This window comes from Alligator mississippiensis, chromosome 1, assembly GCF_030867095.1.
Source record: "Alligator mississippiensis isolate rAllMis1 chromosome 1, rAllMis1, whole genome shotgun sequence".
In the NCBI taxonomy this organism is placed as follows: Eukaryota; Metazoa; Chordata; order Crocodylia; family Alligatoridae; genus Alligator; species Alligator mississippiensis.
The window spans coordinates 344,541,607-344,561,479 of NC_081824.1; the positions used below are offsets into that span (position 1 = coordinate 344,541,607).

The window sequence follows — 19,873 nt, forward strand, 5'->3', positions numbered from 1 at the left end:
CAGAATTAATTAGTTTACCCTGTTCTAATAGCATCGCACATGTAGACTGTGACATTTTACTGCAGAGCTAATTAGTCAGCTCCACAGTAAATGACTTATATAGATACTCCCTCTGATTCTTATACTGCTTTTGGTTTCATTCAGGCCTCATTTGACTCACCCCCATCAAACCGACTGAAGTCAGTGGTAGTTGGGTTGAATGCAAGTTGAGTAAAGACCTTAGGATCTGGCTCAGTGAGAATGTTCTCCATATTCTCATACTGCAAGCCTATCTTATTCTTGCAAATCTCTATATTTTTAAAAATATTTTTATAATAAAAAATAAATCATATGGCAGAAATTTGTATATGATCTTCCAAGGCATGCTTTTCTTTGGGTTTAAATAAAGTGATTTTTTTAATTTTGTTTTTAGAAGTCTCAGCACAGACAGAGATTTGTGAAATTCAGCAAGATTGGAAGCCTTCATTTCTCAGCAATGAAGAGTTCACACAGCTGATGTTAGAGGTAAAAATGCATGTAATTTTGCCTAGATGTCTAAATGATATGAATGTACATATTCTTCTAAAGCAGAACTTTGTCTCTGATCCCAAAAAGAGAAGAACTTCAGATTCTACCATAATCCGCCATTACACAGAGGTGCCACTAAAATAAGGACTTGAAACCTGTACATGTCTATGCATGAACAACCACAATAGTATTAGTTCCCCACTATACGGAAGCGGTGTAGGTAATAAAAGTCTGTAGTAGAAAAAAATTATGTAGCTGTTCCTTAAAAGTAACACACAAAATACATTCAAATAATATTTAAATATTATACATTCTGGAGAGGAAAAGAGAAAGCAGTCGTTTTCTCTTTTTTGTACATCTGTTATCATTTAATATTTATATTTCAGTAGCATATAAAAGGCAAACATACCAGGTACCTCTTGGTGCCAGGTGCTGTACAAGCATGCAAGATGACAGTTCGTGTTGCCTCAGTGTTACTGTATTTATTTTCAAGCTGCTAAGAGATCTTTATTATAAACAGGGAGCACAGTCATTTTGCAATTATAGCATACTTATACATAGCCTTTCTTAAATATACAATAGGCGCTTCAAAATCTAATCAAGATTTTTAGGGAAATTACTCAATCTTTGTGTAGGTTTGATATGAAATGCAAATGAGCTGCTCAAATTTGGTTTTTTCTTTTAAATAATTACAACCTTGTAGAGAGCTATCTTTCCTGATACAAAAAAATATAAATATTAACTTGGTGTTGGTACATAACTTATTTTATTTTCGCATATTTGTTTTCTCATGTTGTGATTTATGAGTGCTTGTATGAGTTTAAAAAAAGTACCAAAGACTGGATTCAAATTCACAGATTCATAGATGTTAGGGTTGGAAGGGACCTCAATAGATCATCGAGTCCGACCCCCTGCATAGGCAGGAAAGAGTGCTGGGTTCAGATGACCCCAGCTAGATGCTTATCTAACCTCCTCTTGAAGACCCCCAGGGTAGGGGAGAGCACCACCTCCCTTGGGAGCCCATTCCAGACCTTGGCCACTCTAACTGTAAAGAAGTTCTTCCTAATGTCCGATCTAAATCTGCTCTCTGCTAGCTTGTGGCCATTATTTCTTGTAACCCCTGGGGGCGCCTTGGTGAATAAAACCTCACCAATTTCCTTCTGTGCCCCCGTGATGAACTTAGAGGCAGCCACAAGGTTGCCTCTCAACCTTCTCTTGCGGAGGCTGAAAAGGTCCAGGTTCTCTAGTCTCTCCTCGTAAATGGTAGGTGCTCAAAGGTACAAACAGTCAGCAGGCATCAGTGGAACAATGGGCATGAGTAGAAAGTCAGGCAGCCACTGACCCTGCAAAAGAGGGGATAGCTACACATTCTGCCAGCATTACATTTTAGTTTGTCATGTTTAGTTTTCTTCTCCTTAAATATTTAATTTTCCTCACCATTGACTCTGATGCATGCAAGTCAGTGGTTTTCAAATTTCCTGAAGTCACAGAACCCTTTCATATCACTTCTTCTGTCAAGGAACCTCTACCTCTATCCTAAAGACTGATGCTGATCCAGACAAACTGTCCCTACAGCAGTGGTGCACTGACTCCCAGCCTGCTCTGCCATTACCTCCAATCTCTGCAGAGCCCCTGATGACCTATCGCAGAACCCCAAGGTTCCATGGAACAGAATTTGAAAACCACTTTATGAAATTGAAAAGACTTAATAGTTTCGTATCTCACAAGTGTTAGTTTGTTAGAATCCATCCAGGGATTTTATACACAGGGGCCTACTTAAATCAAAGTTTTGTAATTTTCGTGGAAACCATGAAAAACAGCAATCTCCACGATCACTGCAAAAGATGGCATTGGCCACAATTTCCCAGGAAAGCAACCAAAAAAAAAAAATCTTATTAAAAATAAAATGCTGGCTCCCCAGTGGGAGCCAGCAGTCCTCTCTGCCCCTGTGGCCTGGCTTTGCAACCTACTTGGGTGGGGCAGCACAAAAGGCAGCTGCCAAGATGGCAGCTGCCCCCATGTGACTCTCTGTCAATCAGCACTGACTGGCAGGGCTGCACAAAGAGCAGCCAGCAGTCAAGATGGTGGTCACCCCCTCATCCCTCCTTCCCCTGGAGTCTCTCCACCAATCAGTGCTAAGGGGTGGAGCATCTCCGCGAGTCAGCACCAAGAGGTAGGGCAACCATCAAATAACCTTGAAATTGGCTCTTTGGGCTGTGACCAAGCTACAAAAATTGCTTTTTCTCACCATGAGTTAGGTAGGTTCCTATTTATATGGCTCTCCATCCCTTATATATTGTATACCAGTTTTTAAGAGACCCTGAATTCACATTTAAACGACATAATTGTACACTCTCATTTCAATGCACAGGAATTTGCGTACATACGTTCTTTTATAATGAATACAAAATGTTTCCTTGAGACAGGAATACATGAATGTCTGGATGATTTAGTGGCCTGGACCTTTGCATGCTACTATCATAATTGTCAAGAAAAGATTTGAGCATGAGTAAATTTATTTTTTTTAATCATATAAATAACCATATCATGTTTAATACTATGAGTCTTCATAATTGGTGAGCTAGTGCTGAGGGGATATCAGGTCATCCTTTTGATCTAGTAAGTCAGTTATTCTTTTTCTATCTGTTTCTTCTTCTCACCCCCTTTTTTGCTTCCTTTCCACATGACTCATCTCCCCCCAAGAGACTTTTTTCATTAACGTTTGGATAAGATTCTGTTTGATATTATTCTCTGTCCAGTTATAAAGGTTTGAGGTCCACTTCAAGCAATAGCCTAAAAGAACAAATGGAAAGTCAACAGTAAAATGGTTGCTTTCCTGATAGTACCCTTATCCTCCGCTGTGGGAAATTTGCAGTCAGCTTAAACAGGAGCAGTATTAGACCCTACCTGTACATCTTGGATTGTTACAGCTGAATAACCGTTAACGAGAGATTTGCTGTCCTAAATAGGACTATTTGCAAATAAATAACAAAACAGAATTATGTCTGCATACATTAGCTTGATTTTACCACAGAAATTCAGATGCGAGTCAGTTTGTATAATTTGCATCAGATATGAAATAAAGCCTCTAATAAAAAAAACCTTCACCATAGTAACATGCACAATCCAGCTGCATTGCAAAACCACTTATCTTTTCCATGGGTTAATAGCAATCATGTTTTTAGAAAACATTTTGAATGTACTAAAGAACAACATTACCTGCACCTAAATTTAACAAAACCAAACTTAAATTAGAAGAGCTAGAGGGTTTCCAGAGGTAGTGAACAAATTCTCAGTACATCTGCAAACCCTCTGCCCTTTTCCACTGAACTTAATGGCCAAATTTTCTAAGGTTTGGCGTGCACCAGCAGATCCCATACACTTATACAGTTGTGGGTGCTCAGCAGCCCTGGAAATGAGGAAAGCTGTTTGTCTGTTCAAAAACTACCATTTTTTAAAAATTTACTTTATACAGCGCTGTCCAAGTGGTGGCCCAGGGGCCACATGCAGCCCTTGTGCAATTAAATGCAATTCCTGGGCTCCTGCCCAGCTGCCCCTCCCTCCTTTGCTTTAGCTCAAACCACAAGCTGGTCTGGGGCAGGGCTGTGCCAGAGGAGCTGAGGACAAGCCTTGGGCAGTGTAGGCATGCAGTGCTGTGGTGGGCCAGGGGGCTGTGCCCATGTGGGTACACAGTACAGCAGTGGGAAGGGGCACAGTGCAGCAGTGAAGGGGGAAGAGCTTTCATGGTGCATTGGTGGGAAGGTGTGCCCATGTGGTGCAGCAGGGGTGGTGTACCGCATGTGACTCAGGGAGGTCCCTGGCTTGCCCTGTTGTGGCCTGTGGTTAGTGTGCAGTCTCCAGCCACTTAGAAGCTGGATAGCATTGGTTGAACGTTTTGGGAATTCCTGTAAGGGGCCAAGTCACCCATCGTTCTCTTTGACCTCAGTGGAAAATAAAAATATTTAGTAGCTCACAAGATCAACCCCTTAGACTGTTTTGACTTGGGGGTCTTGCAGTGTAGCATCATCATCAAGTGGTAGTACTCCCTAGATTTGGTATACAAACTGCAACTTGGCTGTCACAATAATCTGATTGTTACCTGTGCTGTAAACAAGTATATTCAGTACCACACACATGAGCTCTGTTCCAGTTAGTTAATGTTCACAGTGTTGATGCTGTTCAGGTACTACAATGACTCGCAGCAGTTTCAGACTTTAGATGAATTGATTTATTGTTCCAAACCTGCTCCCACAGTAGTCAGTGGGAGTTATGAATTATATTTGAGCACATACCGTAAGCGCTTCTTAATTTGTTTGATTTGTTGTGGGTTTTTTGCTGTTGGAGTAGATGAGACCTTGGTTTAGACACGTGTGCAGGAGGTTTAGCTTAAAATGGAGTCTGCTGTTACAGGCTTTGGGGGAAAATAGTTTTAAATAGAATCTCCTGCAGAGACAGCTGGTAAGAGGCTGATGCTTCACTTAAATATGAGGGCTGGAGAATCTACTGCTATGTGGGACCTAAATGTTGCTACAGCCCTACTGTGGTCCTCTGCTCAGGTCTAAATGTCACTCCTGATAAATAATCTAATACTGTACTCTTTAAAATCAGTTCAGACTGAGGCTACAGTTTATTTGGTCCCTTATGTTTCTTTTATTTACATGAAAGCAGAATAATATACAGTTTACATTAACACAAATGGAGATTAATGTTTTTGTGGAGAGCTACCATTTGAGATGGTGCTACATCCTTTTGTGATGTTTTGCTATTTATACAAAGCTAAAATGTTTCTTTTAATAGCTTCTAAGAATCCAAGCTTAGTCATTTTGCATGATTAAAATGTGTGTTTAATTTAAAAATATATACATGAAATGTTCCCACAAGCCTTTGGTTGCCTCAGCTAATATATTTTTTTACCATACTACAAAGAATGTTGTATAAGCAAAGTTAGACTGTGAAATCAGAGAATTACTGTTCCACATCTTGAGAGAATGTCTCTACAACCTAATAACAATACGGTGGTAAGGTAAAATGGACAATGAAACTATCTAAGTATATCCCCCTGTCTTTTCCACATGTGTATTTCCCTTAGGCATTAGATGGCTTCATTATAGCAGTAACCACAGATGGAAGCATCATATATGTCTCTGATAGCATTACACCTCTCCTTGGACATTTACCGGTGAGTAATTCTGATGTGCTGTTTTGTAAATACAAATTATGGGGTCAAACATCAAGAACTGAATGTAGTGCTTAATATTGTGAGTAGTGAGTGACACTGACATTGGTAAGACTATTCACTGTGAACCCATACACAGGCTGGGACCTCTGTTTATTTCTAGGACTAATTAAATAGGGGAAACATTTTCATGAAAATGTTGTGAATTTTCTTCCTGCCTTGTGGTGATCTTTTTTTCTTGATGAAATAAGAAATGTTGATTTTCAAGAAAGAGAAAAATTATCTAGCTAGGTTTCTGTCCTTCAAGTGTGATTCATACATTTCAGTTCCCTGTTGTTGTGAAGCATTAAAACTAGGCTGGACAAAGCTCGGGAGGATATTCCGACAGCGAAAGGGACAGGATGACCTGACTGAATTTTTTCATCTTTGATTTCTAAAAAAAAATTTTTTAAACAGCTTGCAGAAGCTGGGATGGTACAAGTGAGGGCAGTGGCATGTTAATGGGTTTACTGAGGTCTGATTCTGTTTCCATTGAAGTGAAAAGCAAGGTTGCCATTGAATTCAGTGGAACAGGATGACATCCTTAATTAATTGAAAAATGGCATCAAATTATAAGGGAGGTGAAGGTCTGCTTAATCTGGTGCCTCCTAAAGGAATGCAGTCTGCTCCCAAGAGGATGCTGGTAGGGTGGAGCTGGTGCTCAGTGATTCTGTGTGTAAGGGTTACTGGGTGTTAGGAAGAAACAGCTGTGCTATGCTTTGCTGAGTCTATCTTCAGGAACAAGAGAGAAGGAGCTGCTTTTTAACTGTGCTCCTCTTGATAATCTGGTATGGGGTCGATGGTACAATAAGGCATCAATCCATCCTTCTTTTTATTTTTTTAATAGCTCAGTTCTCATTCTCTAAATTCCCTGCCAATAAATACTTCTATTACACACTCCTTTTTCTTTTTCCTTTACTTTTGCGTAGGAAAAGTGCAGTTATGTTTTTCCCTCTGTCGCTTTAGTCAAATGGGTTGCATCACATCAGATATTTTTAACATATCCTACCATGCTATAATATGATCCGAAATTATTTTCTTCTCAAGTGAAAAACAAGTATGATGGAATAAAGAGGTTACTGGTGAACGCAGGAATATTGCTATGCAACAGTAACGCAGTAGCTAAATCCACCTACTTCATTTTTCTTTAATCCTCCACAGCACAGGAGCTCAGTAATCTACCACTTTTCTGTCACATGTGGGCAGAAAGAGAGCCCTTCATGCTGTCCTGCAATCTGTTGGGCCTTCGTTTACCCGCTTCTTTCCATGGGGTTTCTGCACTTTTCAAGTCTTATGAGATGTTTGTCTCAGTAATGCGGAGAAATTTTTTCCTTTTTCTTTTTTTATCTTTTTTTTCCCTTTTTTGCTTCTGGTTTCTAGTGGAAACTGAATCAAATTCAGGAAAGCATTCCTCTTCAGGGGATGCTTAAGTCTCCCTGGCCACATCTACACAAGACACTGACTGTGCTGTTGTTATTGCGCAGTCATTTAGTACTTGTATAAACCATGATGCAATGCTACTATGCAGTAGTCTTGGGCTACTGCGCAGTCAGCGTCACAAAAAGCCAGTCGGTGCTACTGCACAGTGACATGGGGTCCTGCACAGTCATTTAGTACTTCTAAATTATACAAGTACTAAATGACTGCAAGTAACCCACATTACTGTGCAGTAGCACTGACAACTGGCTTTTTCTGACGCTGACTATACGGTAGTTCAAGACTACTGCGCAGTAGCATTACATCGCAGTTTCTGCTACATGATGCTACTGCGCAGTCGTCTTGGGCGTCTCAGTCAGCATCTCATGTAGATGGGATCGCTGAAGACTTAAGCTCTATGTGAATAAGGTGGAATTAAGCACTTCCCTAAATCAGAGCCCTAAATGTAAAACCAGCTATTCCCATGTGCTAGTAATTTATAGCAAATTATCCAGTCCCAAATAAGAAAACTGAGGTGTTGTTATTTCTGATTTGTATTGTGATGGAACCTAGGAACCCTAGTTACATCTGGTATTTAGGCACATGAGTCTGGGAATTCCATCCACAGAAACTTGAAGTGCCCAGTATCTTCTAGGTCAGTGATTCTTATCCTGTAGCACACAGGCTACATGCAGCCCAGTCAGTGCACTGCTGCAGCCCATGTGACATCCTGTTAAAATATTTATAAATGGATACACATAAATGGAATTAAGTTGTGTGGGTGTGGCCCGTATAACACATTGAGAGCTGCAAGTGCGGCCCACTATGGCAAACAGGTTGAGAACCACTGTTCTAGGTGCTCCTTTGCGTGCTCAGAGGCACAACTATCTTAGCTGAACTGAGCAGGTAGGAGGTGCCTGAGCTCTGCCTAAAGCTGTTTGGGATTCAGATATTAGACTTCCATATGCCTGTATTCCTAAGGGGCCCAATCTTGTAGGCAACCTCAGAATTCCCCTAATAACTCACCTCGCTGGGAACAGTCACCTCGCTGGGATCAGTTAACCCCCTTGTCTTTTCCTGCCTAGTGCAGGGGGACTGGACCTGATGAGCTACAAGGTCCCTTCCCTTCAACAATCTATGAATCTATGAACTCTGGCTTCAGCACCTGCAGCCAGCTTCCCTAAAAAGGCTGGTAATGGTGCTTCCTTGTGCATAATAATCTACTAGTTAGAACATTCACTTGGGGACGTCTATCTTGCTGGGATCCTTTGACCCCAGCTAACTTCCTGCCCCTGGGGCAGGGGACTGGACTCGATGATCTTCCGAGGTTCCTTCCAGCCCTCATGTCTATGAAATCTATGAAATGGAAGGCTTGTTCTAGGCTCCCCTGGATCTGACAGGTTTCAGTTTTATATCTCCCACCCCTGTGAGAGTACTCTAACCACCTTGCTAGAAGCGAAGCTAGCCTGGGTGAACCCAACATCTCTCCTGTTGAAGTGTGACCACTAGGCAGAAAGGAATTCTGGATTCTGGTCCCTGGTCTCAGTACTGTTTATGTAGTTTATCCTGTGATTACGTATTGCAAAAAAAAACATAAGCAGACCCAGGAGCAGAAACTAGAAGCCTGGACTCCCTTCTTCCCAGGTGAGTGCTTGTCTTCAATGGGCCTCAAGAGTCAGTCTCCCCCTTGCCTGCTTTATCTCTTGCATTTCTTACTGCCCACTGAGTGAAGCTCAGAAGAGTTTATTGGCATGTGTACACTGTGGCACTAAGCTGGCTCTACTGCTTTCAGTTCAGGAGCTAATTTCTACAGAATGGATGCAGAGCCTCTCAGTACAGTGTTAGGGTAGGGGAGTCTAGGAAGGGGATTCAGCTGGGAATCCCAGCCTCTCCTAGGCACCTATCTGCTTGCCTGAGTCTGGAGGAGAGATGAGATTAAAGACACATCCTGTCAGCATTTCCTGTTGACTGGTTAGTCATCTCTCTGCCCAACATGCTTAGTATGGTAAATACCAATTCTAGGCCTCCCCATTTAAGTATATAGAAATTTGACTCCTAGTTTATGTCTCTGAAGTCTATGGGTCCCTAACGTTTAGGCACGGGAATGCACATCAAGTATCACTAGACATAAAGCACAATGTAAATCTGGCCCTAAGCTTATACAATCAGTTAAAAAAAATCAGTGTGTAAAACAACCTCACCAAACAGGTTTATGCACCCATAGAAAGGCAGCTGAGAATGTAATAAATTAATCTGTGTGCATAAAGTATACAAATGGATACATCTGTTACAAGATCTGATTGCACATGCAATTAGCTGGCACATTTTGCACATGCACCCTTAGTGTGAGATAACTTAGTCCCAGGCTGCCTATATTATTTTATAATTGTAAAGTGGATTAAATCACTATTTTAAAAGCAATTATAGCTTATATTGTATGCTTTCAGAAACTGTTTGTAAGCTATTTTTCATTGTTTAAAGGGAAGCCCAGCCTCCTCCTCCTGTGTCTGTAGAAGGAACTACTGTAGTACTGCTGTTTTTGTGGGCAAGAGGAAGGCATGAGTGGGCAGGACACAGAGAAGGGAGCCCTTGGGGCTATTACTAAGATGCTGAGGATCTTTTATTTCAGCAAAAATGTGAAAGACCAGATTGGTTTTATACATTTCTGAAGTCATAACAAATAAATTCCATTCTGTTTTTATGCAGCTTCCTTGACATTCTAGAATGAAATATTTTAAAGTAAGAACCCCGCCTACAGTTAATTTATGCAAGGAATTCTTGCTCTGGTTTGTTATATTTTTAAATTACCCATTCCTACAGGATATAGGTGCCACTTTTAGGTTTGGTTGAAATAGAGATCGAACCTTTGCACCAAGACTGGTGATCACTCAGTGACAATATTCCACTAAGTCTGCCCAGAGCTTGAAGTGTTTCACAACAACATGAGATACCACTCATCAGAAGCAGATCCAGGGTGGGTGCAGTGGTGCAGTCATCCCCCACCCCTCCACTTTGATTCTTGGTCCACCCAAACTTTAAAACTAATTGCCTAGCAATGTCAGCAGCATTTCTATTCAGGCAGCAGTGAAGGAGTCATTTGTCTACACGGTTCATTGTAATCTATCTGATTTCTTCTAAACTCTTCATTCTACTGGTGTTAACAACTCCTTCTCATATTTAATGGTCTTAACGTTCCACCAATCAAGCTCTTTTCTTTTGTAATTCTGCTCTCTGTTAACTCCTGGTAATGTAGCTCCTATTTCACAGTCTTGCAAAGCATTTTTAACTCTTGCTAAAAGCATTAACTCAGCTGAGCATTAACTCAGGTTTGTAGATTCATAGATTCATAGATTGGAAGGGTGGAAGGGACCTCGGAAGATCATCAGGTCCAGCCCCCTGCACCAAGCAGGAAAGACAACTGGGGTCAGGTGACCCCAACACGGTGACTGTCCAGTCTCCTCTTGAAGATTTCCAGGGTAGGCAATTGCGCCACCTCTGGAGGGAGCTTACTCCACAGTCTGGATTCCCTAGCTATGAAGTAGTTTTTCCTAATGTTGAGCCTGAAACGGTCTTCCAGGAGTTTGTGACCATTACTTGTAGTTTTCCCCTCGGGTGCCCAGGTGAACAGTTGTTCACTGAGCCCTTGATGTATGCCTCTGATGTAGCGGTAAGCTGCCACCAAGTCCCCTCTCAGCCTTCTTTTTTCAGGCTGAAGAGTCCCAGATCCCTCAGCCTTTCCTTGTATGGCTTGCCGCGCAAGTCTCTGATCTTACAGGTGGCTCTTCTCTGAACTTTCTCAAGCTTTACCACGTTCTTGTTAAAGTGCAGTGCCGAGAACTGGACGCAGTACTCCAGCTGCAGTCTCACCAGTGCTGAGTAGAGTGGGAGAATCACTTCTTTGATTTTTCTGGAGAGCATTGATAGATGCATGCCAGGATAATGTTAGCCTTGCTGGCTACAGCGTTGCATTGCCGGCTCATGTTCATACTGTGGTCTGTTATTACCCCCCCAGGTCCCTTTCATTCATAGTGATGGTCAGGTTGGCATTGCCAAGCCTGCAGGTATGGAAATAACTGTCAGTGAAGCGTTAGATGCACTGTCAAGATGTTCAAGACAGCTGGATTTTGTTTTATGAATCTGAAAGAGATGTACATTTAATTCTAATGATTAGAGGACTAAAAAACAAATTTTGATTGTTGCCTAGTTTGTTGTGTTTTTAATACAGAATTTATGATATAGTGAATTTATGCACCTTGCAGTAAAGTTACATCTGTTTTTTTGTTGATCTTAAAATGAGTAATACAGCTCTAGGACCCTATCATATTAGTAAAAATTCTACTTTTTGCCCAGAGCAAAATGGTGTTATGTTATATGCCATGATGCACCTCACCATCTGCACCCCCTTTTCAAAATCCTAGATCCACTCATGCCATTCATAATAGATTGTGCATGTTTCTGTATTATCATAGAATCATAAAGAAGTAGGGCTGGAAGGGACCTTGAGTGGTCATCTAATCCAACGCCTTGATCTGCCATCTCCTGTCTTACATACTGCGATATGCGATATAGTTAACAAATACTATAGTTAACACAAGAAAATACAACCTTTTCCTAAAGCTATTACTTCTAGCTGTTCTCAGAGTCAGGCAGGGATCGTTACTAGCAATTTGCAACTGCTCTGCAAGGATTATTGTCATAAGCAAAGGCTAGAGACTTAGGAGTGTATCCTCAAATACACCAGGACATAACCCCATGAACAAACATTCACATACTGTATTCTTGCTAGAGTGAAGTGGTACATCCTTACAAGACAGATTAGTATCAGAATATCAAAGACCAATCCAAAGTAGGGTTTGGTGTGGAAGAAGCAGGGTGGAGGTTGAACAGTGTTGCCCCAGGATTCCTTTTAACAGAGACCACCAAGGATTGACATGGCCCCTCATCCAATTTGGTATCAAGTGAACTTTATTAGTAACCCCTAGGCTTATTACAAGATAATTATCCTTGCAATACAATGTGGTAAGCAAGGTTCCCTCTAAGCTACGTGCGTGCATGCATGGCCACACACAAAAAAAAAATCTTGCTGCGCATTAACTTTTTAATGCTGCACACCTGCCCAGAGAGGAGCTGGGCTGTCGCTTCCTAGAAACCTGGAGCGCAGTGGAGGCACTGGAGCCAGCGATAAGTTACTGATCAGCTGCGCTCCGCTCCTCACCACGCCGGCATCCACACGGGGAGAGAGAGTGGCACAGGGCTGGCAGCGGCTCCTCCCCAAGATGAGGCAGGGGTGGGGGCTGGGGCTGAGACAGAGCCAGGCACCGTGCAGGCTCTACTAGCTCCGGGGAACTGCTCCGCTCCCTAGCCCCTTTGGGTGAGCTTCGCCCCGAGCCCTGATGCCATGTGCCTCCTCGCTGCCTTGTCTGCCCAGTAGCAGGACTCGCAAGGCTCCACACTGCTTTCAAAGGCTTCAGAGGCACGGAGGCAGTATTGATAATTTTTGTAAGAGTGATGAAATCTGCCAGATAGGGCAAACCAGGCATACCTTCAGTGTGTGTCAGTACCTGAGAGCTTTGCAGAGTATATTAAATGATGTGATTTATGTCTGTCACATGAAATCCACTCTTTTGCATGCTGTCCTCAGGTGGAGAATTATACATAAACATTTCTGTTTTGGTAGGGTTTTATATTTTAATTTTTTTAAAATAAAATATATAATATATATAGTTTAGTATTTCAAGACTCTTTTCTACCAAATAATGCTGTGAGAATAATTTGTTCAGCATGCCGAAAGGGGGAGGCGAGACCAATTTGGGAACGGACCGAAGCGGTGCACTCACGGACCAAAGCAGCGCGCTCACAGACCGGAGTAGCATGCTCACGGACCACTAAGCCTTAGCGGGAAAGTTGCTTGCGAGCGGTTCCTTAGATGTTACAACAGCGACCTTTGGTGGTACCAGCCTCAGATGCTCTGCTGGGTGTGTGGGATGTTAGTTTCTGGATTCCTTGTTACTCAAAGCAAGAATTTCAAGGCTGCTCCTGTCTTCCCAGGGTGGCAACACAAACACACACTGTCTCTTTATTTGTCCACTACTTCTGTAACTTTCTCATCTCAGACTGTCCAATCGTCAAGTTTCTTACCTCATCTTTTTAGATAAGGTACTCCAATCCTATTCCCTTTTTGGTTTTCTTTCCTTTTAGGGAAACTACTGTGCCCGGTTAGCCCACCATACCAATCACAGCACTCATTTTTTCCAGCACCTTATAAGGCAGTCTATATAATTTAATTGCTTAGTTGCAGGAAGGCCTAAAGTTATGCTAAGAGCCTGAGCATAACTCAGTTTGCCCGCTACAAGCAGCGTGGCATTGCAAGGGAGGCCTGTCTATTCCCTGTCCTTCACCCTCAGCTTGCTAGAAATCCTTTTATTTCAGTCTCTGAATTCTTGTCATCCAGCAGTTTAAATTAGGCACCCAAATCCTCCAAGATTAACAGAAAAGAGAAAAAGGGCTATGTTAGAAATTACACATATTTTTGAGCTATGTAGAACATATGTTGCAATTAAATAAAGTCTTCCTGTATTGGTTTTGGGCTGATACATTTGTGACCCATTTGGGTACAATTGGTGTTTTGGTTCCTGCAATCAAGTGTGAATAAATACTTAGACGTTTCTGGTGACAGGATCTGCAAACCAGAAAACGTAGGATAGCTCCAAAGTATAGCCACATAGCTATGCAGCACCGTGGTTCTTTTGGCACTCTGCTAATAGTTGCTGTGATACAGCTTCTGTCTGGTTTACTTGCCTCATTCAGCAATGAGTCTTTCTGGACATGTCTACATGTTCATTAATGCGCAGTAGTCACTGCATATTTAGTTTAGCACTTGCTTAATGAAGTACTAACTAAATGTAACTACAGTTACTGCGCAGTAGTGCCAGCACATTTTTTTTTGTGACACTTACTGCACATTAGACTATTAACACTGTGCAGCAGTATATTAGCATGGTTTTTGACTGTCACGCTGCTGCACAGCGTTATTAGGCTACTGCACAGTAAGCATCTAGTGTAGGCGTGCCCACTAGTTGTCAAAAGATACCTGCAGAACTGTTGGACAAAACTATAAAGTATACTTCTCAACCTGATGCATCTGTGTCTGTGACTGGCTTAGTGACTACACTCTTGGCTGTCTCCCTTGTCACCTACCTGCAACTTGCCTGCTGGATCTGGTACAGGATTAGATTTCTAAGATTAGCTTGCTGATCATTTCCTGTGACTCAGGTGTGATTTGTGGGATATTTGCTTCCTGGTGTATATTTTATTTGGCCAATCAAGGAATTCTGTTTTTAGTTCTAATGTGCATGCCTGCAGACCTGAACTCTACAGAGGACAGGACTTGTCATGTAAATTGGTATATTTGTTTATTTGCACCTTATAGATTGATTAAATATAGTCTGTAAGGTGCAAATCTACCCTGCCTAACTTCAGACAAGCACTGCCAACTATTTCTGTATATTTGTTTATGGCCATAAAAAATGTTGGCATTCCTCAGTGGAATAAATGCCAGGATAGTCTTTAAGTACCAGATCCAGTGGGTGGCCAGGTCAAAAGAATCAGTGTGACAGACTCTGGTGTATTGGTGAAACCCATCAACATAACATGCCAATGACAGGCACAAAGGCACATAGCTAAACTCATCCACCGTAGATCAATAGAAAATTCCCTTGCAGCTGTGCAGAAGAGATCCACAGGTCACATGTATAGGACAGGACCACCCTATGCATATCATGTATCAGAAAATATTCTTAACATTAATAATACATTTTAAATTGTATATGGAGAACCAAATGCTTGGCTCTTATAAGTAGCTACAGCTCCACAGAATTCAAAAAGCTTTACATCAACTTTATATGTACTGCTGAGTAAAAACAATTAGCAATTCAGTAATGCTTGAGGAGTTGATGTCCTTGCATTGACAGTAATTTACACTACCCCAGAGCAATAGGTAATATTTACACATTACAGAAGAGGAATAGATGGAAGAAAAAGTGACTTCTTAAGTCCATGTGGTGAGTCAGAGGCTAAGCCAGGACTCTAGCTCTACTATATGGTAGGACTCATGTTTGTTTTCCACCGGTGGATCACTCAATGTAGACCACAATCTATATGTTCCTGTATATGTGTGAAATTAAATAATACAGTTTATTTTATATACATATAAAGTGGGGGTGGAGGAGGGGTGTGTTTGTGTATAAATCCAGCTGTAATGGCAATAGATATAATGGCAATAATAAAAATATAATGAATACAGCCAAGGACAGAATATTATACTATACTATATTATACTGTATGTATAAATGGTATCAATATGGTTTTCAAACTCTATTTCAAAATATTTCAATACATATTCCAGCTTAAGTGTAGATTGCATGCAGAGCAGCAGGCATGTTTGGAAAGCACACTGGTGAGTGCTACCACCATCTGAGTAAACACATAAATAAATAATAATGATTAATAACTTGCCAGTTTCATATCAAGCTAACAGATTTTCAACATGAAATACTGCCTGATAGCAGCCTTTCTCACAACACGTGAAGCTGTGTCAGTATGCCAGCTCAGTGTGAGGTTGTCTAGAATACCATGGATGTAAGTTAAAGCTGTTAGGAGGACTACTTAATCTTACCACTTCTTTTTAGTCACTTTTCCAGCTGAAGCCAGGGAAAAAAGACAATTCACTGCAGGTGAATACAGCAGGAATTTTCCCTTTGAAAGCTCATGGGATACTATGTTTTTCCTTCTGGCACTGCAGCTTTTTCCATAGACAGTGCTCCTTCTTTCGTTCCTAGATAGCAATGTGGTCTTTCCACCAGCGTGTACAACTTATCATAGAGTTCAACAATATTTTAAGTTCACAGCAATTAACAGGGAAGTGCGGTCATTTGAAGTGCTTCGGTATTTAGCCCAAAGAGGGTTTTAGTTCATCTAAGATAGAGGCATCACAACACAGCTGGGCCCGCCAGGACAGCCTGTAGCACACAGGGGCAGCAGTGACTTTTAACTGCCATTGGGGGCCATCGTGACTGTGCAGCTGTGGGGACAGTTGTTTTATTCCACCCCTTTCCCTCCCCCAAGTCGGTGCCTACGGCAACTGCCTCAGTTGTCCTGCCCTAGTCATGCTGCTGAGGTAAGAGCTCAAAATGGTAGCCATATATGCCTTTGCCAGTCCAGAAAGGAGGTATAATACTTCAAGAGGCACAGTCCCCCTTAAAACACACGTAAGTATACAGAGGGACTGTGCACGCCACATTTTCCCTCTGCCTGGTGTACCACACCTATCCTGTGTACTTAACCTGCTCTGACTGGTGCATAGCCATAGCCTTGTCTGCTTTCTGCTGCTTTGCATGCCTGAAGGTAGTAAGGAGGAAAGTGCCTCTAATCTCCAGAGCTCAGAGCCTGCAATTTTGACTATGCTTTGCTCAGGAGGAAACTTACTACACCCTCCCTGTCTACTCATTCAGGGACAGGGCAGTCTATCTTGTGAGCAGACACAGGTTCCTTGGGAACGGTATGCCCTTAGAGTTTAATTCTACTGAGCAAAATCAAGGCTACTGCAACTTGACCAAAGTCAGTGGTATTATACTAGAGATAAATTTTGCCCAGTGTCTGAAGTTTATGTTCAGCATATAGCTGATTAAGTTTATACAAGGCACTGTTTTAAGATATGGCTGCTTAACTTGCTGACCTAGTTACCTATTTTAGATTTAATCAAAAATCCCTGGAAATCAGTGGGAAGACTCCATCTGATTTACACTAGCTTTGGGCCTGGCCCTTTTCCTGTGTACTTTCATGCACAGTTAAGACAGCTGCTTTTGAAAACTGGTCCCGAGCTTGTTCTCAAGTCAGTTCAGTCCTTGTTAAGCCAGGAGGAATCACAGATGTGGCAGGTTGGCAGAACTATAAATTACACTTTTTTTTCCTTGTCTTGATGTTTTGTATCTTCTTTCTTTTTTCTTCGCAGTGTGATGTCATGGATCAGAATCTGTTAAATTTCCTCCCAGAGCAGGAACATTCTGAAATTTATAAAATATTATCTTCTTGTGTGCTTATGACAGATTCCACCTCCTCAGATTACCTAAAAAGTAAGTGTAATGTTATTGCTCCCAATGAAAACAGTGGAGTGTCCATGATTTTTCCTTTAAAAGGATTCTTTATGTGATACCTTGATATGAATATTCTGTCAGGAAGAACTTCATATATACTTTCATTTTTAAACAAATTATGCCACTGAGAATGGTCCTGCTGTTCAGTTTTTAAATGAGACTCACTACATTTATTTTACCAGCACAAGACTCCTTGCAGCTACGTTAATTATAAAAGATTTTAGCTTTGGAGTGAGCTAAGAAAAAAAGGTTTGGCAAGGGTTTATTTAGAAAAGTTCAGCTCAGACAAATCACATTATAGTTGATATTTCAACTTATTCAAGCAAGACTATTTTCACAGACCTGCTAATGATGCACGTGGTGTTCTATTACATTTGAAACATATGTGTAAAATCTCCATATGTTTTTATAATTTAATGTATTTTTCAATAATTGTCTTTTCACTTGCCTCTGATGAATTAACAGTAGACAGGAGAGGCAGAAAACAGGAAACAAGATAAAAGAATATTTATAATTTTTTTTCTATTTTGTACAAAACCCCCAACTAATGTTTAAAGGCAAAGGTGTCCCATTTACAAGCCATTAACGCAGTGGAGGTAAAACTCCACTGTTTCTTTAACCTCGGTACAAGAAGGAAGTGATATGGTTAGCACTATACTCTGGCTGCCTTTATCCCCAGGTACCACTGGGCTAGATAGACATGAGGGCTCTGCGAGAACTAGAAATTATGACCATCACCCAGACCCTTCTAGTTTGTAGACACTTGCCTTACCAAGGTCAGCTACACAGCTCTGCTACCTGACAGATAGTAACCTCAAATTACTTAAACATATATTTAAGAAAACAAAGACTTTCCAACAAGATGTATGAAATATCTATAAATTCTGAAAAGAAAAACTGAAACAAGTAAAGGATATGTAGTAAGAGCCCCAATTCTCTGCCACAATATACCATGTCATGCTAAGTAAGTGCATTGATAAAATGGGTATAATGGATGATGGAGTCAGGGGTCTGTCAGTCTGCCCTGAGAAATATCCAGGGGACACATTGAATCATCTGATTTCAGGAAAGAGATCTAACAAAGGCTCCAATCCTGCATTTTACAATGCAGTCTTAGTGGGCGTCTGAGCAGGTGAAGCAATCTGCTTGCTTGCTACCAGTTGCAGGTTAAGAGCCAAAAGATTCCATTGTGTTGAATTTAAATAGCATAATTATGTTTTCTTCTTTTTCTTTTAATAATCCAGCTGACAATGAATTAGAGTTTTATTGTCATCTTCTGAGAGGAAGTTTGAATCCAAAGGAATTTCCAACATATGAATACATAAAATTTGTAGGAAATTTTCGGTCTTACAGCAATGGTAAGCCTTAATTGTTGCATAAATGTTACTAAGCATTAGCTACGTAGAAATATGTGTAGTTGCATAGAGCACATAGACTTCTAACTGGAAGATTTACTGCTACCAGTTTGAGGTAAATATCAGTTCACATGGAAGCTAGCAGCTGTTTAGTAAGAGCCAGATGTATATCATAAAGTAGGGGGCTATGTGAACTCTGCTTCTCATTGCATTTCATTTCTAAGCCAGGATCTTAGATAACACTGGCCTAGTATCAGTTAGCTTTGCCCAATTGTGAATGGTTTCGGGCCACTGTGTTTGTGCTGATTTATGCTAACGGCAGTCAAAAACAGGATAACTAAATTCATGTTTGCCTCTGACTTAGCTAAAATTGGAATCAAGGCAGGTTCCAGAGCTGAAAAACTAAAAAACCTTTGCTTGTGGTACAGGGATGTTTTTTTTGGAAATATTTTAGTCCCACATGATAAAGTGTATGATACCCTGGGCTCCTAAAAATCCCAAAAATTGTTGAGAGAGGCTGTTGCTGGGGCCATTAAAGCACTTAGGCCAGATCCTCTAAAACAAGGGTTGCCAACCTGCAGCCCAGGTGCCACAAGAGGTATGGACAGCCTCTGTGGGTGGCATGCAGGAGACAGAGGAGGAGGCCAGGCAGCATAGTGACAGACAGGGCAGGGAGCATAAAGCAGAGCAGCAGATCTAAGGCATCAAGCACCCTCAACTCCCATTGATGTCAGTAGTAGTGAAGGCCCTCAGGACCTCAGAGAAGATGAATAAATCTGAAATTGTCCCATTTTCCTTTCCATCCAAGCCATAGTACCTGTATTCATAGAACAAGGGGAGCAGAATTACATTCCACAAGTCACAGCATGGTGCAGTCGTACCTAGGAGATAATTTTTCAAAGGATGACAAACAGATTTTTATCAGACCTGTGCTAATAAACAGGTTGCTATTCAGAAACAGAAAAGAAACACTCCTTTATTACAGCTCTCCTTTATTACTTCCTCTGCTTCTGCCCATCTCAGTTTGCCTTAGATACTTGCCTGATTGAACTCCAGAGAATGGCATTTCAAAAGTTGCTGGGATTGTTCCAAATAGGTCATCCTCAGCAAACATTCCTCACCAGGCTTTCCAAAAGCTGCACGGCACAGTCAGAAAAAAACAGGCTTCCCTGCCCCCATTTAACTTTCTGGTCTCAATCCACGTAACTAAAATGGAAACATACATTCCA

At 41.3% G+C, this 19,873-nt stretch overlaps 1 protein-coding gene across 3 annotated transcripts in view; it reads left to right on the forward strand.

The window, feature by feature from the left end:
• Positions 1–19,873, forward strand: part of NPAS2 (neuronal PAS domain protein 2) — a 165,877-nt gene that overhangs the window by 91,461 nt on the left and 54,543 nt on the right. For 2 of the 3 annotated variants that reach the window (XM_059721007.1, XM_014600315.3), the window contains exons 4-7: positions 413–504; positions 5,597–5,686; positions 17,148–17,268; positions 18,534–18,647. In XM_059721007.1, coding sequence (XP_059576990.1) covers positions 413–504; positions 5,597–5,686; positions 17,148–17,268; positions 18,534–18,647 — 417 coding nt within the window. The remainder of the gene's footprint in view (positions 1–412; positions 505–5,596; positions 5,687–17,147; positions 17,269–18,533; positions 18,648–19,873) is intronic. The other variant, XM_059721006.1, reaches the window with a different exon arrangement.